We start from the raw sequence: 17,859 nt of genomic DNA on the forward strand, positions 1-17,859 counted from the left end.
CCACGCCCCCGCAGTCTCTTCTGTGCCCCTCACTCCCACAAGATAAGCGTGGAGACCTTATCCAAAGGGCTGGTTCACATGGTTGAGGATCCAAACTTCACTTATCTACGAGTTTCCCAGGATCACTTTTTGCCAGTCATTTTGAGAGCCTGGCTGCAGTGTTAACCCTAAGTCTCACGGTGTCACTCAGCATTCCCTCCTGCCTAGAACCCCACTCCTTTCACGTCCTGCGGCCAGTTTGGTCTTTCAGTCGGCGTTGCTGTTTGCCGTGGAAAGCGGTGTTCACGCTGCTCTGAAGCCCAGGAGTGGGCTTTGACCCTAAGGAGTGCGCGTCTCATGGGAACTCGCTGGCTGCTCGTCTGAGTTGAAGGGTGGGCGGGCATCTGCTCTGGAGGACGGGGCAGGCGGCACAGAGAAAGCCGGGGCGGGAGTGGTGGGAAAGGCTGTTTGGCTGGGTGGACGGAATGACTGGCCAGCAGCTCGTCTAATAATAGGACAACCAGCTGGAAGCCACAGGTTCAAGCTGAGGGCTCACTGGAGGGCACCGGAGTTTCTGGACTTGGGGAGGGAGCTGCTAGGTGCCTTGGGGGCAGGGTGTGGAGGGTGGGAGGGGAGCTGTACAGAAGGAGAGGGGGCCGCCAAACGTGGGCAGCGGAGTGGCCCCACCTCCACCTCTCAGCCTCAGCTCACCTGCTCCTCTGAAGCCCATCTTTCAGCTTGGAGATCGTTTAGCTAAAACGGGGGTTCTGCCTTGAAGGATTATGGCAGAGTGGCTCCTGGGGTGTGCAACGGCTAATTTTATGTCTTGACCTGACTGGGCCAAGGGGTGCCTTGGCAGCTGGTTAAAATACGATTTCTGGGTGTGTGTGAATGTTTCTGGAGAAGTTGCTTTGACTCAGTGGGCTACGGAAAGCAGATGGGCCTCCCCAAGGTGGTGGGTGCCATGCTGTCTGGTGAGGGCTTGGGTGGGACAGAAATATGGAGGAAGGGTAGGCCCACTCTCTTGGTATGAGTCAGGACGTCCATCCTGTCCTTGGACTTTGTCAGAGCTCCTGGTTCTTGAGTGAATCCCACCTGCTTTCCTGGGTCTCCAGCCTGCAGACAGTAGATGGTGGGACCTCTCAGACTCCAAAACCGTGTAATGAGTTTCCTTTTATACATACATAAACACACGTATACATACGTGCATATACACACACATCCATACCTACATACACACGAGTGTGTGCCAGGTCACTTCAATCACGTGCAGCTCTTTGCGACCCTATGGGCTGTAGCCCACCAGGCTCCTCTGTCCATGGGATTTCCCAGGCAAGAATACTGGAGTGGGTTGCCACTTCCTCCTCTGGGGAATCTTCCCGACCCAGGGGTGGAACCCGCATCCCTTTGTGTCTCCTGCATTGGCAAGGTGGGTTCTTTACCACTAGCACCACCTGGGAAGACCCCCCACACACACACACACACTTACCTACACACATACATACCTACGCATATACATACACGCATGCTCACATATCTGCATACATGCATACGCATATACATACGTGCAAGTCTGTTTCTCAGGAGCACCTTGGCTGTTACAGGAAGTCGCAGAACCTCCCAGCCACAAGGTGGATGTCGCTGAGTTGGATGGGGAAGACGAAGGAGCTGGGGAAACCCATTCTCTGGCTCAGGTGGCACCCCCTGGCTGAGAGTTTAGGGAGAGATTCGGGGTCTGGAAAAAGGAGAAGGCTCACTTTTCACAGAGCTCTTCCCATCTCAGGATGGGAGGTCCTGAGCCCACAGTGTGCCGAGTCTCTGCTGTGCACTGTTAGTATGAAAATCCCGTGCTTTAGGTAAGCATTAACCCTGATGCACCGCCAAGCAAGCCCACTCAGGTTCAGCGGCTCGCGACTTGTTCAGCCTCCTGCTCTCTCCTCTCCCCTCCCTGTGTTGTTGAACCTGGGGGCGCTGGGTAGGGGGCAAAAGGGCGAAGGCTGCCACTTGGCGGGTCCTTTCTGCTCATCTCCATTCTCCCAAACTTGCTTTTTCCTGGTCTCTCTATCATCCTCTTCTCCTCTATTTTGTTGACCACCTTGTCGCAACTTTAACAGATTTAATGTTTTCATTTTTCAGGTCTCTCTTCATCAGCCCTCATCTGCTGTCTTTTTCTTTTTTTAATTGTGCTGAAATTCACACAATGTAAAATGAATGATTTTAAAGCGAGATTTCTCCTGGGCGTGCCACACAGCATGTGGGACCTTAGCTCTACGGACCAAGGATGGAAACCACTCCCCACTGCATTAGGAGAGCAGAGTCTTAACCACTAGACCACCAGGGAGATTCCAAAATGGACATCATGAAGCACACAGTCCAGTGGCATTTAGTACAATATGTCCACAGTGCAGTGCGACAAGCGTCCCATCCAGTCCCGAAAGGTGGTCGCCACCCCCAAAGAAAGCCGCATCCCCGTTAGTCACCCCCGGTCTCTCCAGCCCCTGATCATCAGCCATCTGCTTTCTGTCTGTGTGGGTCCACCTATTCTGGAGAGCTCCCTGATGGAATTACATGAGGCCTGACCCTTTGTGTCTGGCTTCTTTCTTGGAGCATGATTGTATTAGTTTGCTCCAGCTGCCGTAACAAAATACCCCCGATGGGGTGGCTCAGACAGCAGACACTTGTTTTCTCATGGTTCCAGAGGCTGGAATCTGAGAGGAGGTTCGGTTTCTCCTGAGGCCTCCTTGCGCTCACAGGGCCTTTTTCCTGTGGGCACACCCCAGGTTTCTCTTTGGATGTCCAAACTCCTCTTCTTGTAGAGACTCTACAAGGTCAGATGAGGGGCCACTCTAATGGCCTTGTTTAACTTAATTGCTCCTTTAAAGACCCTACGTCCGAATACAGTCACATTTAAATGTACTGGGGGTCAGGGCTTCAGCATGTGAGTTTTCAGTTCAGTTCAGTTCAGTCGCTCAGTCGTGTCCCAACTCTTTGCGACCCCATGAATCACAGCACACCAGGCCTCCCTGTCCATCATCATCTCCCGGAGTTCACCCAAACTCATGTCCATCGAGTCGGTGATGCCATCCAGCCATCTCATCCTCTGTCGTCCCCTTCTCCTCCTGCCCCCAATCCCTCCCAGCATCAGAGTTTTTCCCAATGAGTCAACTCTTCGCATGAGGTGGCAAAAGTATTGGAATTTCAACCTGAGCATCAGTCTTTCCCATGAACACCCAGGACTGATCTCCTTCAGAATGGACTGGTTGGATCTCCTTGCAGTCCAAGGGACTCTCAAGAGTCTTCTCCAACACCACAGTTCAAAAGCATCAATTCTTCGGCACTCAGCTTTCTTCACAGTCCAACTCTCACATCCATACATGACCACAGGAAAAACCATAGCCCTGACTAGACTGACCTTTATTGGCAAAGTAATATCTCTGCTTTTGAATATGCTATCTAGGTCGGTCATAACTTTCCTTCCAAGGAGTAAGCGTCTTTTAATTTCATGGCTGCAATCACCATCTGCAATCACCAAAAAATAGTCTGACACTGTTTCCACTGTTTCCCCATCTATTTCCCATGAAGTGATGGGACTAGATACCATGATCTACGTTTTCTGAATATTGAGCTTTAAGCCAACTTTTTCACTCTCCTCTTTCACTTTCATCAAGAGGCTTTTTAGTTCCTCTTCACTTTCTGCCATAAGGGTGGTGTCATCTGCATATCTGAGCTTATTGATATTTCTCTCAGCAATCTTAATTCCAGCTTGTGCTTCTTCTAGCACAGCGTTTCTCATGATGTACTCTGCATAGAAGTTAAATAAGCAGGGTGAGTTTTCGGGGAACACAAAAATTCAAATGAGTTCCCCTAGACACACGTGTTGAAGAAGGAAATGGCCACCCACTCCAGTATTCTTACCTGGAAAACCCCATGGGCAGAGGAGCCTGGTGGGCTACAGGCGATGGGGTTGCAAAGAGTTGGACATGACGTAGCCACTAAACAAAAACGGCAGATATGCAGTGTCGTCAAGGTTTACCCATGTTGCAGTATGTATCAGTACCTCCTTCCTTTCAAGGCTGAGTAATGTCTCATTGTATGGATGGACTACGTTTTGTGTTTCCATTCATCTCTTGATGGATACTTGGACTTTTGGCTCTTGTGAAAAACACTGCTATACCCACTGCCTTTTTTCATTAAGGGGTGATTGGCACTGGGGGAGTGGAAGGCAGAGGAGAGCAGGCATGGTGTGTACCCTATCCCCAGAGAGCAGTGCTAAGAGTCTGGGTGCAGATTTCAGGTCCAGCCTTCTGTATCTGGGTGGCTCTGGCCCTCCGCAAGCCAGTAACAAATATTTGACCAGCAACTGTGTTGTTGTGAGCTTGCCTTTGGGCAGTGAAGGGCTACCAGACTGATTGAGTCTTTTTTTTTTTTTTAACGGTCTATTTCCTTTTGGCTGCACTGGGTCTTGGTTGCTGTGTGCAGGCTTTCTCTAGTTTCAGTGAGTGGGGGCTACTCTCTTGTGGAGCACGGGCTCTTGAGTGTAGGCTTCAGTACTTGTGGTTGCCCCTCGGCATGTGGAATCCTCCCGAACCAGGGATTGAACCCCTGTCCTCTGCATTCGCAAGCAGATTCTTAACCCCAGGACCACCAGGGAAGTCCATTGGTTGAGTCTTTAGCTGATGTAATCACTGTCCTGGTGTTTGCACACTGTCCCTGGCATCTGTCTGGCCTCTTCATCCGCCATGACTAATGGCCAAGTGATAGCTTTCTTGCTGATGAGGAAACAGCCTGAACTAGGGGGAAAAAAAAAAAATCCCCGAGTTGTCTAACTTATCCTCAGCTTATCCAGTGATGTGTTCTGGAAATCTTTCACCTACCGAAAGTCACCCAGCCCTTTTCTTATGGTACAGGTGGGTTTTTGCCTGTTTCTTTTCCATATGTGATTTGGAAGAGAGTGTCATGCAGGTCCTAGAAGACCCTCAGGAGACATCCGCATGGGGGGGGGGCGCTTAGGGATCAGGAGCTGCTGTTGTTTCCCCCGCTCCCTGGCGAGCTGACCCAGAGCTGCCACCTCAGTTTATCTGGCTCTTACTACACTTCTGGATTGCTTCTTCGACCTCTCCTTGTTTTGTGTTAGTGTCTAATAAAATATTGTCATTGGGAAACTCTTCTGGCAAGAAATAGAGTCACAAAGTGTTCCAGGGCACGCTTCCATGATTGTGATGAAAAGAAACAAGGCTGGTGTCAGAGAGAAATGGGTGGCCAGCGCTGTGTGTGTGGGGGGGGTGGGGGGTGGGGGTGGGGCTCCCTGTGGCCCAGTGTCTAGTCCCCAGATTTTCCTCTTTAGAAGTTGGATGTTAGTGCAACCAGCGGTGGTGGAGCTTGGGGAGACCAAGTCACAAACCAAACTGGTGAGAGAATGGTCTTTAAACTAGATTGCTCACTTGGTACGTTTCCAGGAGGACCACCGCTGCTGGGCAGGATAGAACGTTGTGGTCTGCTCACCAGTGGGTTGTCTGTGAAGGTGAGGGGAGGTGGAGGCGTTCTGTGCCTGAAGGGTCCCTGTCACGGCTGCTCGCAGAGCCGAGGCAGCCTGTTAAATGAGGCTCCCAGCCGTCAAAAGTGAAAGTCGCTCAGTCATGTCCAGCTCTGCGACCCCATGGACTGTACAGTCCATGGAATTCTCCGGGATTACTCATCAATTCATCCTCATGGCAGGTGGCAACTTTTTCAGGATTTGAGGGCCCTGTAACCCGCATCCTATGGTATGGTTACAGGTCCCTACATCCACTTAGGGTTCTAGCACCTCGATCTTTTCCTGCTGCACCCCGCCACCTCTTGTTTTCATGCCTTTGAGATGAATTTTCCAGGAAAAAAGTTTTTTGGCCTGCCCTTCTCTTAGGATAAATGCTGTTTGGGGAAGGAGTGGAGGAGAAATTGAGAACCAAGTCATTTGAAACCATCATCTCCACGCAGGGGGGCCTGTCTCTTGAGCTCCCCCTCACCCTATCTTCCTTAACCCTGAGCAGAGACTCTGAACCTTATCTCAGGGTCCTAAGACTGCTGCCTGCCTATTATAACCTGTCCTTAACACTATGACCAGAGGCCAGCCTTTCACCAAGTGCACATGCAGATAGCCAGTGCTGTGAGTACCTGCCACTAGGCCGGCTCCATTCTAGCCCCTCTGGCTGAAAACAGCCAGGATTACAAAGAAGTTCCCTCCCGTCCTCTTGCTGCTCTTTCTCGGTGCCCGCTGGGGTCTTCCTCTATTTTAAAACAAGAGCTAGTTGTCCTGATGGTCCACAAAGTGCCCCTTGGCTGCCCCCCACGCCCCAGTCTCTACCCACCTGGCTGTCTGTTGCACCCACCTGCCTTCTCCCCGAATCTGGATCCCAGCCCAGCGCCTTCTTCTTTGTGCCTCCACTTGGGTGTTTCTTACTCCACAAACCTGGGAGGGCGACTGAAGATGCGGGATACAACACGGAACATTACAGCACAATGCGCTGAAGCGACGGTGTCTGCACTCCATGAGGTTAACTGGGATCCAGCGCTGCCCTTAGCTCCTTCTGGTTCTTCTCACGACTGGAAAACCTTCAGCCGCAGCTGTTGCTCCTGCGGGCCCGCACTGTCCTGGAGCCACAGTGATGCCATGCTCTTGACAGTCTGGCCACAAAGATACCTTATCAACCACAGAAATGTGGAGCTCATCAGAGAGTTCGAATAGTTTTTAAGAAGTAGGATATTTCTTTTCCTCTTTGCTTTTATTAGGACATCTTAAAACCTTTGAGAAGTACACAAAGAGCTCAAAGCCTCCCTCCTGCACCTCTTTAAAAGAAGTTTTTAATGCTGACTCACTTTGATTTCATGAAATAGTTATTTCTTTTTAATCTGCTGTGGTGGCAACTATTAGCCTTTTAAGAAGAGGACACTGTTAGGTGTGAGTGCTGGGACTCTGTTGGGGTGGCGGGGGCGGGGGGTGACTCTCTCTTCGTATCCTAAGAAGCACTTTACAGTGTAGGCTTAGTTATTAATCTTTGTAATAGTTTCTGAAGACACTTCTTATTTCCTCGTTATATCCAAATAGTAGGTAATGTAGATACTGTCATAGAAACCACTTGGATCCAAAGTTTTGTTGTTGGCATTGTTATTGAGAAGGAAACTGAATGTTCTAGTTGGAAAGTGATTTAATTGGGTGACACTTGAAAGAATACCAGCCTAGTCAGGTATTTTTTTATTCCTTGGCCCATTATTAATAGCTGTGTGATCACAAGGAAGTCATATTGGTGAGCCTCGGTTTCATTAACTCTAAGGGGAAAAGGTAGGAGAGTGTGTGTGTCTGTGTGTTTCTGTGTGTCCGTCCATGTGTGTGTGTGTGTTGGGGACACTATGAAATTCAAAAATGAATCCGTATTTCTGACAAGGACCATGCCTCATTTGACTTTGGCGCCCCCAGGACAGCTGCTGTCAGTAAATGTTTGTTTCATGTGGGAAGAAACAGAGATATTGACTTTCTTCAATGTGTGACCTTGGACTTTGCAGAGAAACGCTGTAGGACAAAGAGATGGATACAAAATTCCCAGCCCATCTGCGAGAAACGCTGTAGGACAATGAGATGGATACGAAATTCCCAGCCCATCTGCCCCAAGTCCATGCAAACTCTCCGTATTCTCCCAATGTGAGCTTGTTACCCTGAGCCTGCATTCAGCATGATCTTACCTTACCCAGCACCTGTCTCTCAGTTCCCTGCTTGTATTCTATTTCGTGGCCATGTCCCACTCTGGTCTTCAGCTACAAGCTCTTGGGCATGGGAGATCTTTCTTTGTCGTGCTCGGCGTGAGACAGAGCACGCAGCACTGTGATGAGCTAGGTGATCACCTGCTGCTGCTTCCTGGCTAGACCCGAGATGAGATGGTTGTGATTCCAGTGCAGCCTGTTCTGTGCATGACTCGCAGCTCCTGCTCCTGAGCATCTGTTAAATGTACCAGAAGATGGACAGTGAGCTGCTTGCTGGTCTCTGTGTCTGCTTTCCCCTCCAGGAAAAACAGGTTTGGCACGGTCGTCGGGAGCCCTCAGCCGACCTCCACATGGGTCTCCTCTTTATTTCATGTCGTGCCTGCAAAGACCGCAAACCTGCTGATACTCTCCCGAAGATCTACACAAAGCCCATAAACAGAATCATCGCCCCCACCTCCACCAAAGTAAAACAGTTTGAGCTTGATTCCTCTTTTCCGCAGGTGTGGGATTCGGAAGCAAAGGTGTTAGGAACACATGCAAATCCCCAGGTTCCTGGCTCCCTTTCTGCCAGTTCCCGTCTCCCTTCATGTCTGTACTGCCTAGAATCCCATGAACAGAGGAGCCTGGCAGATTACAGTCCAGGGGGTCGCAAAGAGTCAGACTCAACTGAAGCTACCTAGCACACACTGTCTATGCTTTTGTCTATTTTTTTCTCCAGAATTTGAGCAAACTGAGTGATCACCAATTTAAAATCTGGGGTGTTTTTAAACAACTTTTTTTCTTTTGAAATTGAAAAGTTACAAAATAGCACATAGAGTCCTATGAACCCTTCACCCAGCTTCCTCTTATGGGGACATCTCCTATGACGGCAGAAAAATATCAAAACCGGGAAACTGATTGCTGGTACCAGACTGTGAAACAGACCACAGAATATCTGATTTTTAAAAACACACACAAAGGAATGCTTTAAAAACTTTTTTTAATTAGAGGATAATTGCTTTACAATATTGTGCTGGTTTCTGCCACACATCAACATGAATCAGCCACAGGTATACAAATGTCCCCTCCCTCTGGAACCTCCCTCCCATCTCCCACCCCATCCCACCCCTCTAGGTGGTTGCAGGGCCCTAGGCTGAGCTCTCCGAGTCACTGGCTATCTATTTTACATGTGGTAATGTATCTGTTTCCAAGCTGCTCTCTTAGTTTGTCCCCCTCCTCCCCCTACAAGTCTGTTCGCCATGTCTGCATCTCCATTGCTGCCCTGCAAACAGGTTCATCAGTACCATCTCTCCAGATTCCATACACACACATAACATCTGTCTCGATATTGGGTGAAGAGGTTGGCAGGGAGTGGCAGATACTCTCAGAGCAGGAGCCTGATGCAATGCCTGCTTGAAACACCCAGGGCAGTTTTAAGAGTATGGTCCCTAGGTCACGGGTGTGCCTTCAGAAGAGGAAAGGCCTGCAGAAAGTGGAGGAACAAGGACTGGGCAGAAGGAAAGGAAACTTGCTGGTTCAGTGGGACTTTAGTCGCGACTGTTCACCAAGAGCCAGGCTGTGGCCACATTTAAGTGTCCTGGTACCTCATAATGAGATGAGTAAGTCCCCTCATTTGGAGAAACATCTATACATTTGTAGAAAAATAAATGATTTTTAAAAACTGGACTTTATTTTCAGAGAAGTTTGAGATTCACGGCAAAATTGAGAGGAAGGTACAGACTTTTCCCAGGTGCCCCCCACCCCCACCCATGCCGTGCCCGCTGTTATCAGCATCATTCACCAGGTGGCACGTGGTTACTGAGGCTGAACCCACACAGACACATCTACTGCTGCCGTTGTGTGCTGTCGTGTCCGACTCTTTGCGACCCCATGGACTGTAGCCTGCTAGGCTTCTCTGTTCATGGGATTTTCCAGGCAGGAACACTGGACTGGGTTGCCATGTCCTCCTCCAGGGGATCTTCCCAACCCAGGGATCGAACCCTCATCTCCTGTGTCTCCTGCAGTGGCAGGCGTTATCGTCACCCAAAGTCCACCGTTTACCATGGGTTCACTCTTGGTGTTGTATATTAAGTGAATTTGGACAGATATATAAAGACACATATCCATCACTGTAATATACAGAGCAGTGTAAATGCCCTAAAAATCCCTTGTACTTTACCCGTTTATCACTCTTTCTTCCCTCACCCCTGGCAACCATTCATCTTTTTACTGTACTTGTACCTTTTCCAGAATATCATGGAGTTGGAATCATAGTCTGGAGCCTTTTCTGATCAACTTCTTTCGCTTAGGAATATGTACTTACCGTTCCTGCATGTCTTTGTCATGACTTGACAGCTCGTTTCTTTCTGGCAGTAAATAATATCCCATTGTCTGGAGGCATCACGGTTTATTTACCCTTTCACCTGCTGATGGACATGTTGGCTGCTTCCACCTTTGGGCAATGCTGAATGAAGCTGCTATAAACCTCCATGTGCAGGTTTTGAACTGGGTTTTCAACTCGGTGTTGCATCGTGTGGGTCTCTGTCTGTATCTGTGTTCCTATTCATGTATGAGTGACATTTTATGTATATATATTTTAAGTCCTCTCCCCTTTCTTTGGATGGTTGGTGAGGTAAGGGCTGATTTCAGTCTTTTAGTTGGTGTCTGTCTTCACTCTCTCAGACACTGTATTGTTCGCGGGAGCAAATGACGACACTTTGTGTCTAATTAGCAATATCTGATTGCTCACCACCTGCCAGGGCTTGTTCTGTCTCCTCTCGCTGGGGAGAAGGTGGGTTCTAGCACCATTTCAGTGTTTAAACCTGGTTCAGTGGCTCACCATTGTGCAAATGGTGTTGCTTTTTTGCTGTAGTTACAGGAGTGTTTGGGGTGGTGGTAGTTGGGGGGATGGGGTGCGGGGAGGTGGTTAGATGACCTCGGCTAGCAGAGGGAACTGAGAAGCAAGAGGTCATGGAGAAAACCCAGCGCCACCACTCCTGCTGAGTCTGGACCCAGCGAAGGAATTCTCTATAAAGAAGCATGGCAGCAGGCCATGCCGCACACGCAGGGCTTTCTCAGCTGCCTTCTGGGTGAGATGATCTGAGTTACAGTGCACGCTTCTCCCCTCATCATCACTCTGCTCAGCACCCTGGAGTCAGGCTGTGGCCATCACAAGTCTCTTGGGAGATGTCTGTGTCAAGTAAGGGAAAAAAGTTCCTAACTGGCTGTGGTCCTTGACCTTTAGCCCGGTTCTGACTCCTGTAATCTCTAAACTTCCCTTTACTCATTTAAAAGGATGATTGGATAATCTGGAAGATTCCTTGTAGACCTTGGGTCATAAAATTCTACACCCCCCCCCCACCCTAATCCTTGAAGCTGTCCTGTTTGTAAAAATATCATTGGATTAGAGGGGTTTTTACATTCTCTGCTGCCTTTTCTGAAGGATGGCATCCCTGATCGCCAGATTTGGGGGTGGGTCAAAGCCATGGATGGTTGGATATAGATGAGGTTGTTAACAGAACTAGGGAAACAGGTGGATGTCTAAACCAGTTGCCTCTGGACCAGTCCATTCTGGAGTTCAGATGCGCTTGGCTTGTTCGTAAATGAACTTGCAGAGAAGCGACGTTATCTTCCAGAAGAACACTACCCTGATATACCGTACTGGGGGACTGCAAGGACTGCTCCAGTTCTGGCTGTCTCATGACCCACACCCCCCCCCCCAACCTTATTTTTAAAGTGTGAATTCGAGCTCGTCCCCCACTCTCTCCCAGTTTCTTTGCACTTATATATAAGAAGTGGGAGAAGGATTACGCAAAACTTCCGTTTGCTGGCCTCCATCAGGTGAGGGAGGTGATGATCAGCTAGAACTCCGTCTCTGCTCTAAGGCACTATGGACACCCAGGCAGCAAAGGCGCCAAGCCTCAGCTAGAAGCTCCGAGGACTGTCACTGCCTTGTGCCTGCCGCGCTGGGCCCTGGTCAGACACGTGATCCAGACAGGGAAATTAAAGATACACTGTCAGTTCACTTCTGTGGCCTGCTCGGAAACACAGTCCCCTGCAAGCTTGGAGGGTGGAAGAATGCCACCCCAGCCTTGCCCTGTCCTTCAGCCTGTGCAAACAAAAATCGGTCGGCAATAGCTGGGACACAGGTACCCTGGGTCCTCAGGGAGAGACGAGTGTGCAAACATGCAGGGGTGCAGCCAGGGCGCCCGGACCCAAGCAGCTGGGGGCAGGGTGCAGGTGCGCCCTCCTCACTGTTTTCCTCTTTGGGTCAGCCCGCTCTTATTTCTGGAGTGGAGTGGGACTCTCCCTGGGGCGATCTAGGGTGTCATCTCTGGCATTTGCTCCCAGTGCAGAAAAACAAGTCCGAATGCAACGCACTCGGGTTTCTGAACAGCTGCCCAAGCTCCGAAACCAGGCAGTCAGCAAAGCGGAGGAAGGGAGGAGGGCAGGGGTTCGGGAGAGGGAGGAGGGGCGGGGCGGGGGGAGGCGGTCAAGGGCTCAGTTTCGGTGGGCGACGCTCCTCCCCGGGCTGGGGAGTGGGGAGGGTGGGGGACGTCCAGGCGAGTGGGGTGCCCCTAGTGGGGATCGGGGTGCAGGAGCGAAGGGGTCGAGGGTCCCCCCCAGTGGACGACAATGGGAGATCCGGACCCCTGGGCGGGCTAGGGTGGAGGAAAGTGAGGACGCTTGAGCTCGGTGAGGAGCCTGCAGTGGGGGTCGGTGCGCGAAGGGAGGGGTTTTGAGGGTACGTCCCCACCCGGTGGGTAGCGCTGGACGCTCTGCGACCCCAGGCGGGCTGGGGGAGGGCGCTGCCTGGACTGAGGGAGTGCCCAGGGTGGGGGTGGGCGTCGGGCTGGGGGATGGTTCGGAGCTCCTGCTCTGGGCGAGCTGGGGTGCGAGGAAGGGGGAGGCGCGGCGGGGCGGGGCGGGCAGGCAGGAGCTGCTTGCCTGCCGCCAGGGAGCGGGCGCCTTCCCAGCCGAGCCATGCGGTACGTGAGCGACGTGTGGCAGCCTCTGCGCAGACTGTTCCGCGGCAGTGTGGGTTTCGGCGAGCGCCGCCTCCTTCCAATCACCGCGCAGCCCCAGCGGAGGGATGCGCCTGTGCAGCGCAGCGCTGCTCACTGAGGCGTCGCGTGCCGAAGTCACAGCCAAGTGAATGCCTGCGAGGGAGGCATCCCTCCGCTCCCCGCACCCCAGATCTTCACAGGGCGGCCACGGACCTGACCTCACGACTGCCGCATGTCCCCAGCTGATGCAAAGCCTTGGGAACCCGGGATACGGAGGAACACACAGCAAAAACTGGCGAATTTTAGGGGTTTGCACAATCAAGGTGCCACCTCCCAATAGTTATTCCGAACTTTCAGTCAGGTAATCAATTTCAGATCAGAATAGGATCGAGGTTTATTTACTCTTCTACTAGAAGAAATAAAAGTGTATCGAAAATATTGTAAACGGTGACCGTGAAAACCAAGATGCCATGTTCCATTTTGGTCCAGCCTCCGAGTCTTTCCCGCCCCCTCCTTGTGCCCAGCATTCCGGGGACCTTTTGGGGAGCAGTGTTCAGCACAGGTCAGGGTTTCTAAGGAATTCAGGAAATTGGGCAGAGTGAGGACCAAGGGCCAAGGAAGCCCCCTCCCCTGGGGTGGCGCCAGGGCAGTGGCGGCTGAGACTCACGGATATTATTAGGGAGCAGTTCCAGCAAGGAGTGACCCCAGAGGCGCTCTCAGCGACCTCCTTCTGGCCTCCCTCTAGGGTAGCAGAGACACACACCCCCGTCCCCTCTTAACTTTCCCCCAACTTTTAACCCTAAACCCCTGTCTTCACCGTGACCGTGCCAGGCCCGGAATGCATAAAGTAATTGGCCTCCAATTTAAATAAATTTGTATTTAAAAAAGAATGCACAGTATCTGGGTCCCATTCCCAAAGAGGCCGAGTCTTTAGAATGCAATAAGCATTCCAGGTGATTCGCTTGCAGGGCTCCACGGGCCGCACTGGACGGTTCTGTTTCTCTCCTCCCAGCACAGCTGCAGTGGTTATTCTGGGAAGCTGTGCGGGGCGTTTTTAGGGGATGACAGGAGGAGGCTCACCAAGCGGCACCTTCAGCCAGGGCTCCTTTAGGGTGTTATGAGTCGTCGTCGCCGGTCTGCAGGGGGCGCCAGCAGGCTGGGCCACCCTCCTTCCACGTGAAAGGGGGCTGGAACCCGAGGAATGCGTCCCCGCCCCAGGGCTGACGTGTGCGTGGCTGTCTTAAAAGCTGGGGCGGTGCGCTGGGCGTCCAGCAGAGCCGGAGAGGAGGCCAGCGGGCGAGGACCGCACGGGCTCTAGCCGGCGCAAGAGGACCGCGGCTGTCGCTGCGCTCGGAGCATCCGCGCCCCGCAGGAGCCGTGGGTGCCGCCCCAGCCCCGCGTCCCTCTCGCAGCGCTTGGGGAGCCTCGCGCCCCAGGCGAGCGCCCGTGATTTAGCACAAAGCACGTTTCCAAAAAGCCGCGCTTTCGCGCACGCACCCTCGCCCCCCTTTGTTTCGGGGTCGCCAGGCCGCTCTCCTCCCCGAGTCTGAATTCTTCGGAAGGGGCGGAGGGCCGCCGAGCCTCGGCTGGGAAGATGCCCTTGGAGCTGACTCAGAGCCGGGTGCAGAAGATCTGGATCCCGGTCGACCACCGCCCCTCGCTGCCCAGGAGTGAGTGCAGACGCGCGCGGGGCCGGGCGGCCGGGGAGGGCGCGCCGTGCGCGGAGAGAGGCCATTGTGTGGAGGGCGCCGGCCCGGCGCTTTTGTGCCGGCTCCCCTCCTCCGGCGCGCTCGGCCGGCCGGGCGCCGCCCTCCGCGCCGTCCCCGCGTCCCGGCCCGGGCGCCCCCCGCTCCTCCCCACCAGCTCCGGCGCGGGGCGGGCACGGCGCCGGCGCTGCGCCTCCCCTGGCCGGCGTCGGGGGCGCTGTGGCCCGGCTCGAGGGCTTCGCGGGGCTCCGCTCGACTCGGCTCGCGCGCGGAGCGCAGAGGGACCCGGAAACGGCGCGCGCGCTGAGCGGGAAGCGCCGGGCGCCGCCGGGAACCTCCGTTTCGGGGACGCGTGGGAAGGGACGCCGGCGTCTCCCGCGGCCGCGGCCCCTCTCCCGGGCGCCCGCCGCGCCTCCTCGGGTCCCAGCCGCCGTTCTGTGTCGATCGCTACCTCCTCTCTCCTCTCTTCCCCTCCTTCCCTCCCGCCTCCTTTTCTCCGCTTTCCGCCTCCTCTTCCCCACCGCGTGTTTCTCTCTCCTCTCAACCTCTCTCTGCTTCCACCCCCTCACTCCATCCTTCGTCTCTATGTTTTCTCTTTCTTTATGTATTTCCATCGTCTATCTTTTTCTCCTTCTTTCTATGTATTTCTAATCTCCTATCTTTAATTCTCTTTCCCCCCCTCTCCCTTCGCGGTCTTTACTGCTGTCTGCCTCCCTCTCTCTTCCTCTCCCCGTGCCCCCCTCTACCCCCTGTGCCGGGGGCGTAGAGAGTTGTCTGGAACTCAGCCTTTGTGCACGTTTTGGGGAGGGTCTGCGGGTGGGGACTACACAGTTGGCAGCGTTTCCCAAGTGTGCGAGCCTGCGCGCGCGCGGGCACACATACGCACTCTCTCTCTCTGGACTTGGAGTTTGCTGACAGTTCGCCTCTCCGCCCTGTCCCGTAAATGCTTTGGGAAGATTTACCTTGGGCTCTGTCCCCAGCCACGAAGAGAGCCACCTCTTAAAAGTGTGGTTCCAGAGGTTTGAAGGCGACACCCGCTCCTCCAGCAAAATCACCAAGGGGCCTGTCAGATGGACAGGCTGAGACAGTGGTGAGCATTTTGCTCCAGGTCAGGTCAGGTCAGGATGCCTGAGAGGTAAACACTGGCTCCCAGGTGCAAATCCTCCCAAGTGGCTTCAAGGCATCCCCCGAGCTAGGTGGCCTGTGGGCTTTCTCTGCCATCACATTTTTCAGGGGCTGGTCACCAAGGCCGCAGTGACAGCTCCTCTCCCTAGGGTTTGCCCAGGTGTGAGTTACCTCCCTGTCCTCAGACCTGCCCCAGGAGGTGGGGAGAGTTGGCCCTGGGGTGCTCTTAGGACATCCTGGTGATGGGAGCCTGACAAGGTGCTCCCCATGCTGGCAGGGGTGGGGTGGAGCAGAGTGCTCCTCCACCAGCTTGATCCCTCAGGTCCAGCAGGCCACAGAAGGACAACTAGGCTTCTTTGCAAGGTAGCCGGGCACTGGGGAACCTTACAGGTGTCTTGCTCCCCAGCCCTTTCAGGTATGCTCTTAAATAGTCCACTGAACAGGCTGACCACGGTCCGGTTATATTTCTGTAAAACCTGTTGGTGGAGAGAAATGCCCCACCTGAAATCAGGAGGGAGATACAGAAGGAGCCCCACCCCTTTTTGACTTTTAAATAAAAGATATTGATAAAAGAACACTCGATACACTGGGGCACACAGAGATACATTGGTTCTCTCAACACCTGTAGGTGTATGTGTGCACACAGAAATGCACACTCACATTTAGCCGTCTTCTGGGGTTCACGGCAGGGCGGGGCGGGAGGGGAACTCTGAGCTGGGCTGGCATCCGCTTGTTGAGTGATTCTGACAGACACAAGTGTGCGGCCACGCTTTTCCTCGGGGCTTCAGAGATCCATCCATTAGTCCCTATCAGCCTGCACGTCTCGCACGCAGATGAGATATTTGCCTGAAAATCCCTGTCGGAACAATTTGCAGCTTGATGGGTGGGGGGTTGGGGGGGGAGGCGGTTTGCTGAAGCTGATGGATTAAGTCCCTTGTCCCCGCCCACTCCTGCAATCCCTGTGTGTGGCTGTGGGGTTACATTTTTTTCTTAGAAGATTATCTGCACCCTGGGTATTTATTGCTTGCATGCTGTTATTTTAAGTAGCAGTGTCTTTCTGGGTTTATATGGTCACAGTTGTCTCCTCCCATCATGGAAAGAGGGTATCTCTTCCTGGCATCTTTCCCATTCCCCGCCCCTCCCCCATTCTTTAATGGCATTGGGAACTGGGTGGATTTTTCTCCCTCCTGAACCTGTTGCCATCTTTCTAAGTGCTGTCCTAGTTGGGGGTCACAGCAGACCGTCTGAGATGTGGTAACTAACAGAGGACACAGAAAACACGACTGTGGATATATAAAGAATGGTAAAAACAGCCGCAGGAAGCCCCAGATTGATTCATTTGGTGGCACTTCCACCTCTGAAGCCCATCGTTTCGGGGCCCGGTTGCTACAACTTCATGGTGGTAAATGCTTCTTACAAATCCTGCCGCTTCCTTCAAGCGCAGACTGTAATTCAGGGAGACTTACTGACTTGGTGAATCAGCTGAATGGACAAGGAAGTAGGCTCTCGACTGGTAAGAACTAGCGATCCTTTGTTTCTCATCACGGAGAGAGTTATGTGTGCAGGTCCCAACTCATGTATCATTTCTCTGCTCAGAACCCGGTTTCCTCATCTGTAAAGCAGGCTATGCACTGTCTGCTGAGAGAAGGTTTCATCTCACAGAGGCTTTAGCCCCACTGATGGTTTTCCGGCTCAAAGAGGGAAAATCGGGGAAATCTTACAGACCTTATCACGGGGGCAGCCCCTGCAATCTGCGGTCGTGAATCTCCTCCCTGGCTTCACATTTAAATCATGTGGGGGAGACTTTGGAAAAAATACACGCTGGTACCCCCTCTCCAAGTTAGAATTGCTACAGGTGCAGCCTGTGCATCCTGGTTTTAAAAGCTTTTTAGGTTCAGCCGCTGGTCGAGAACCACTTTTTGAGGAAGGAGCACTTCAAGGGTTTCAGGTGAGAAGGACCAAGGTGAACCCCAGGTCTGTCCCTCACCGCTTATGCAGGGGACCTCCTTCACTTGTGGGTCCTGGTTCCCTCATGTCTGGCCCTAATGGAAGGAAGCCCTAATGGCTGATGGAGGCTACCACAGCAATCATCCTACACGTTACCTTCTGCTTCACCCTCTGGGAACCTTTGTGAAACATCCGTGCATTTCACAGACAGGGAAAACCGAGACTCCAAAAGGTCGAGTAACTCGTCTGGGACCCGAGGCAGTGCTGGCTTTGAACTCTCCTGGCTCCAGGCCCTCTCAGCCACCATGTTCCTGCATTGTCAACTGATTCCCTGAAACACCCCACCCTCCCTTGCTGGCAGAGAGCCTGTTGGGTTGGGAGGGCCA

The 17,859-nt window shown here is 52.8% G+C and overlaps 1 protein-coding gene across 6 annotated transcripts in view; it reads left to right on the forward strand.

Annotated features, from left to right (window-relative positions):
* The window catches only part of PFKFB3 (6-phosphofructo-2-kinase/fructose-2,6-biphosphatase 3), an 84,655-nt gene that overhangs the window by 43,919 nt on the left and 22,877 nt on the right, over positions 1-17,859 (forward strand). For 3 of the 6 annotated variants that reach the window (XM_069547165.1, XM_069547167.1, XM_069547166.1), the window contains exon 1: positions 13,962-14,365. The exons of the other annotated variants lie outside the window; for them this stretch is intronic. In XM_069547165.1, coding sequence (XP_069403266.1) covers positions 14,290-14,365 — 76 coding nt within the window. In that variant the 5' untranslated portion in view covers positions 13,962-14,289. Of the gene's footprint in view, positions 1-13,961; positions 14,366-17,859 lie in introns of those variants that run through there. 6 annotated transcript variants of the gene reach the window in all.

This window comes from Ovis canadensis, chromosome 13 (genome assembly GCF_042477335.2).
Source record: "Ovis canadensis isolate MfBH-ARS-UI-01 breed Bighorn chromosome 13, ARS-UI_OviCan_v2, whole genome shotgun sequence".
NCBI lineage: Eukaryota > Metazoa > Chordata > Mammalia > Artiodactyla > Bovidae > Ovis > Ovis canadensis.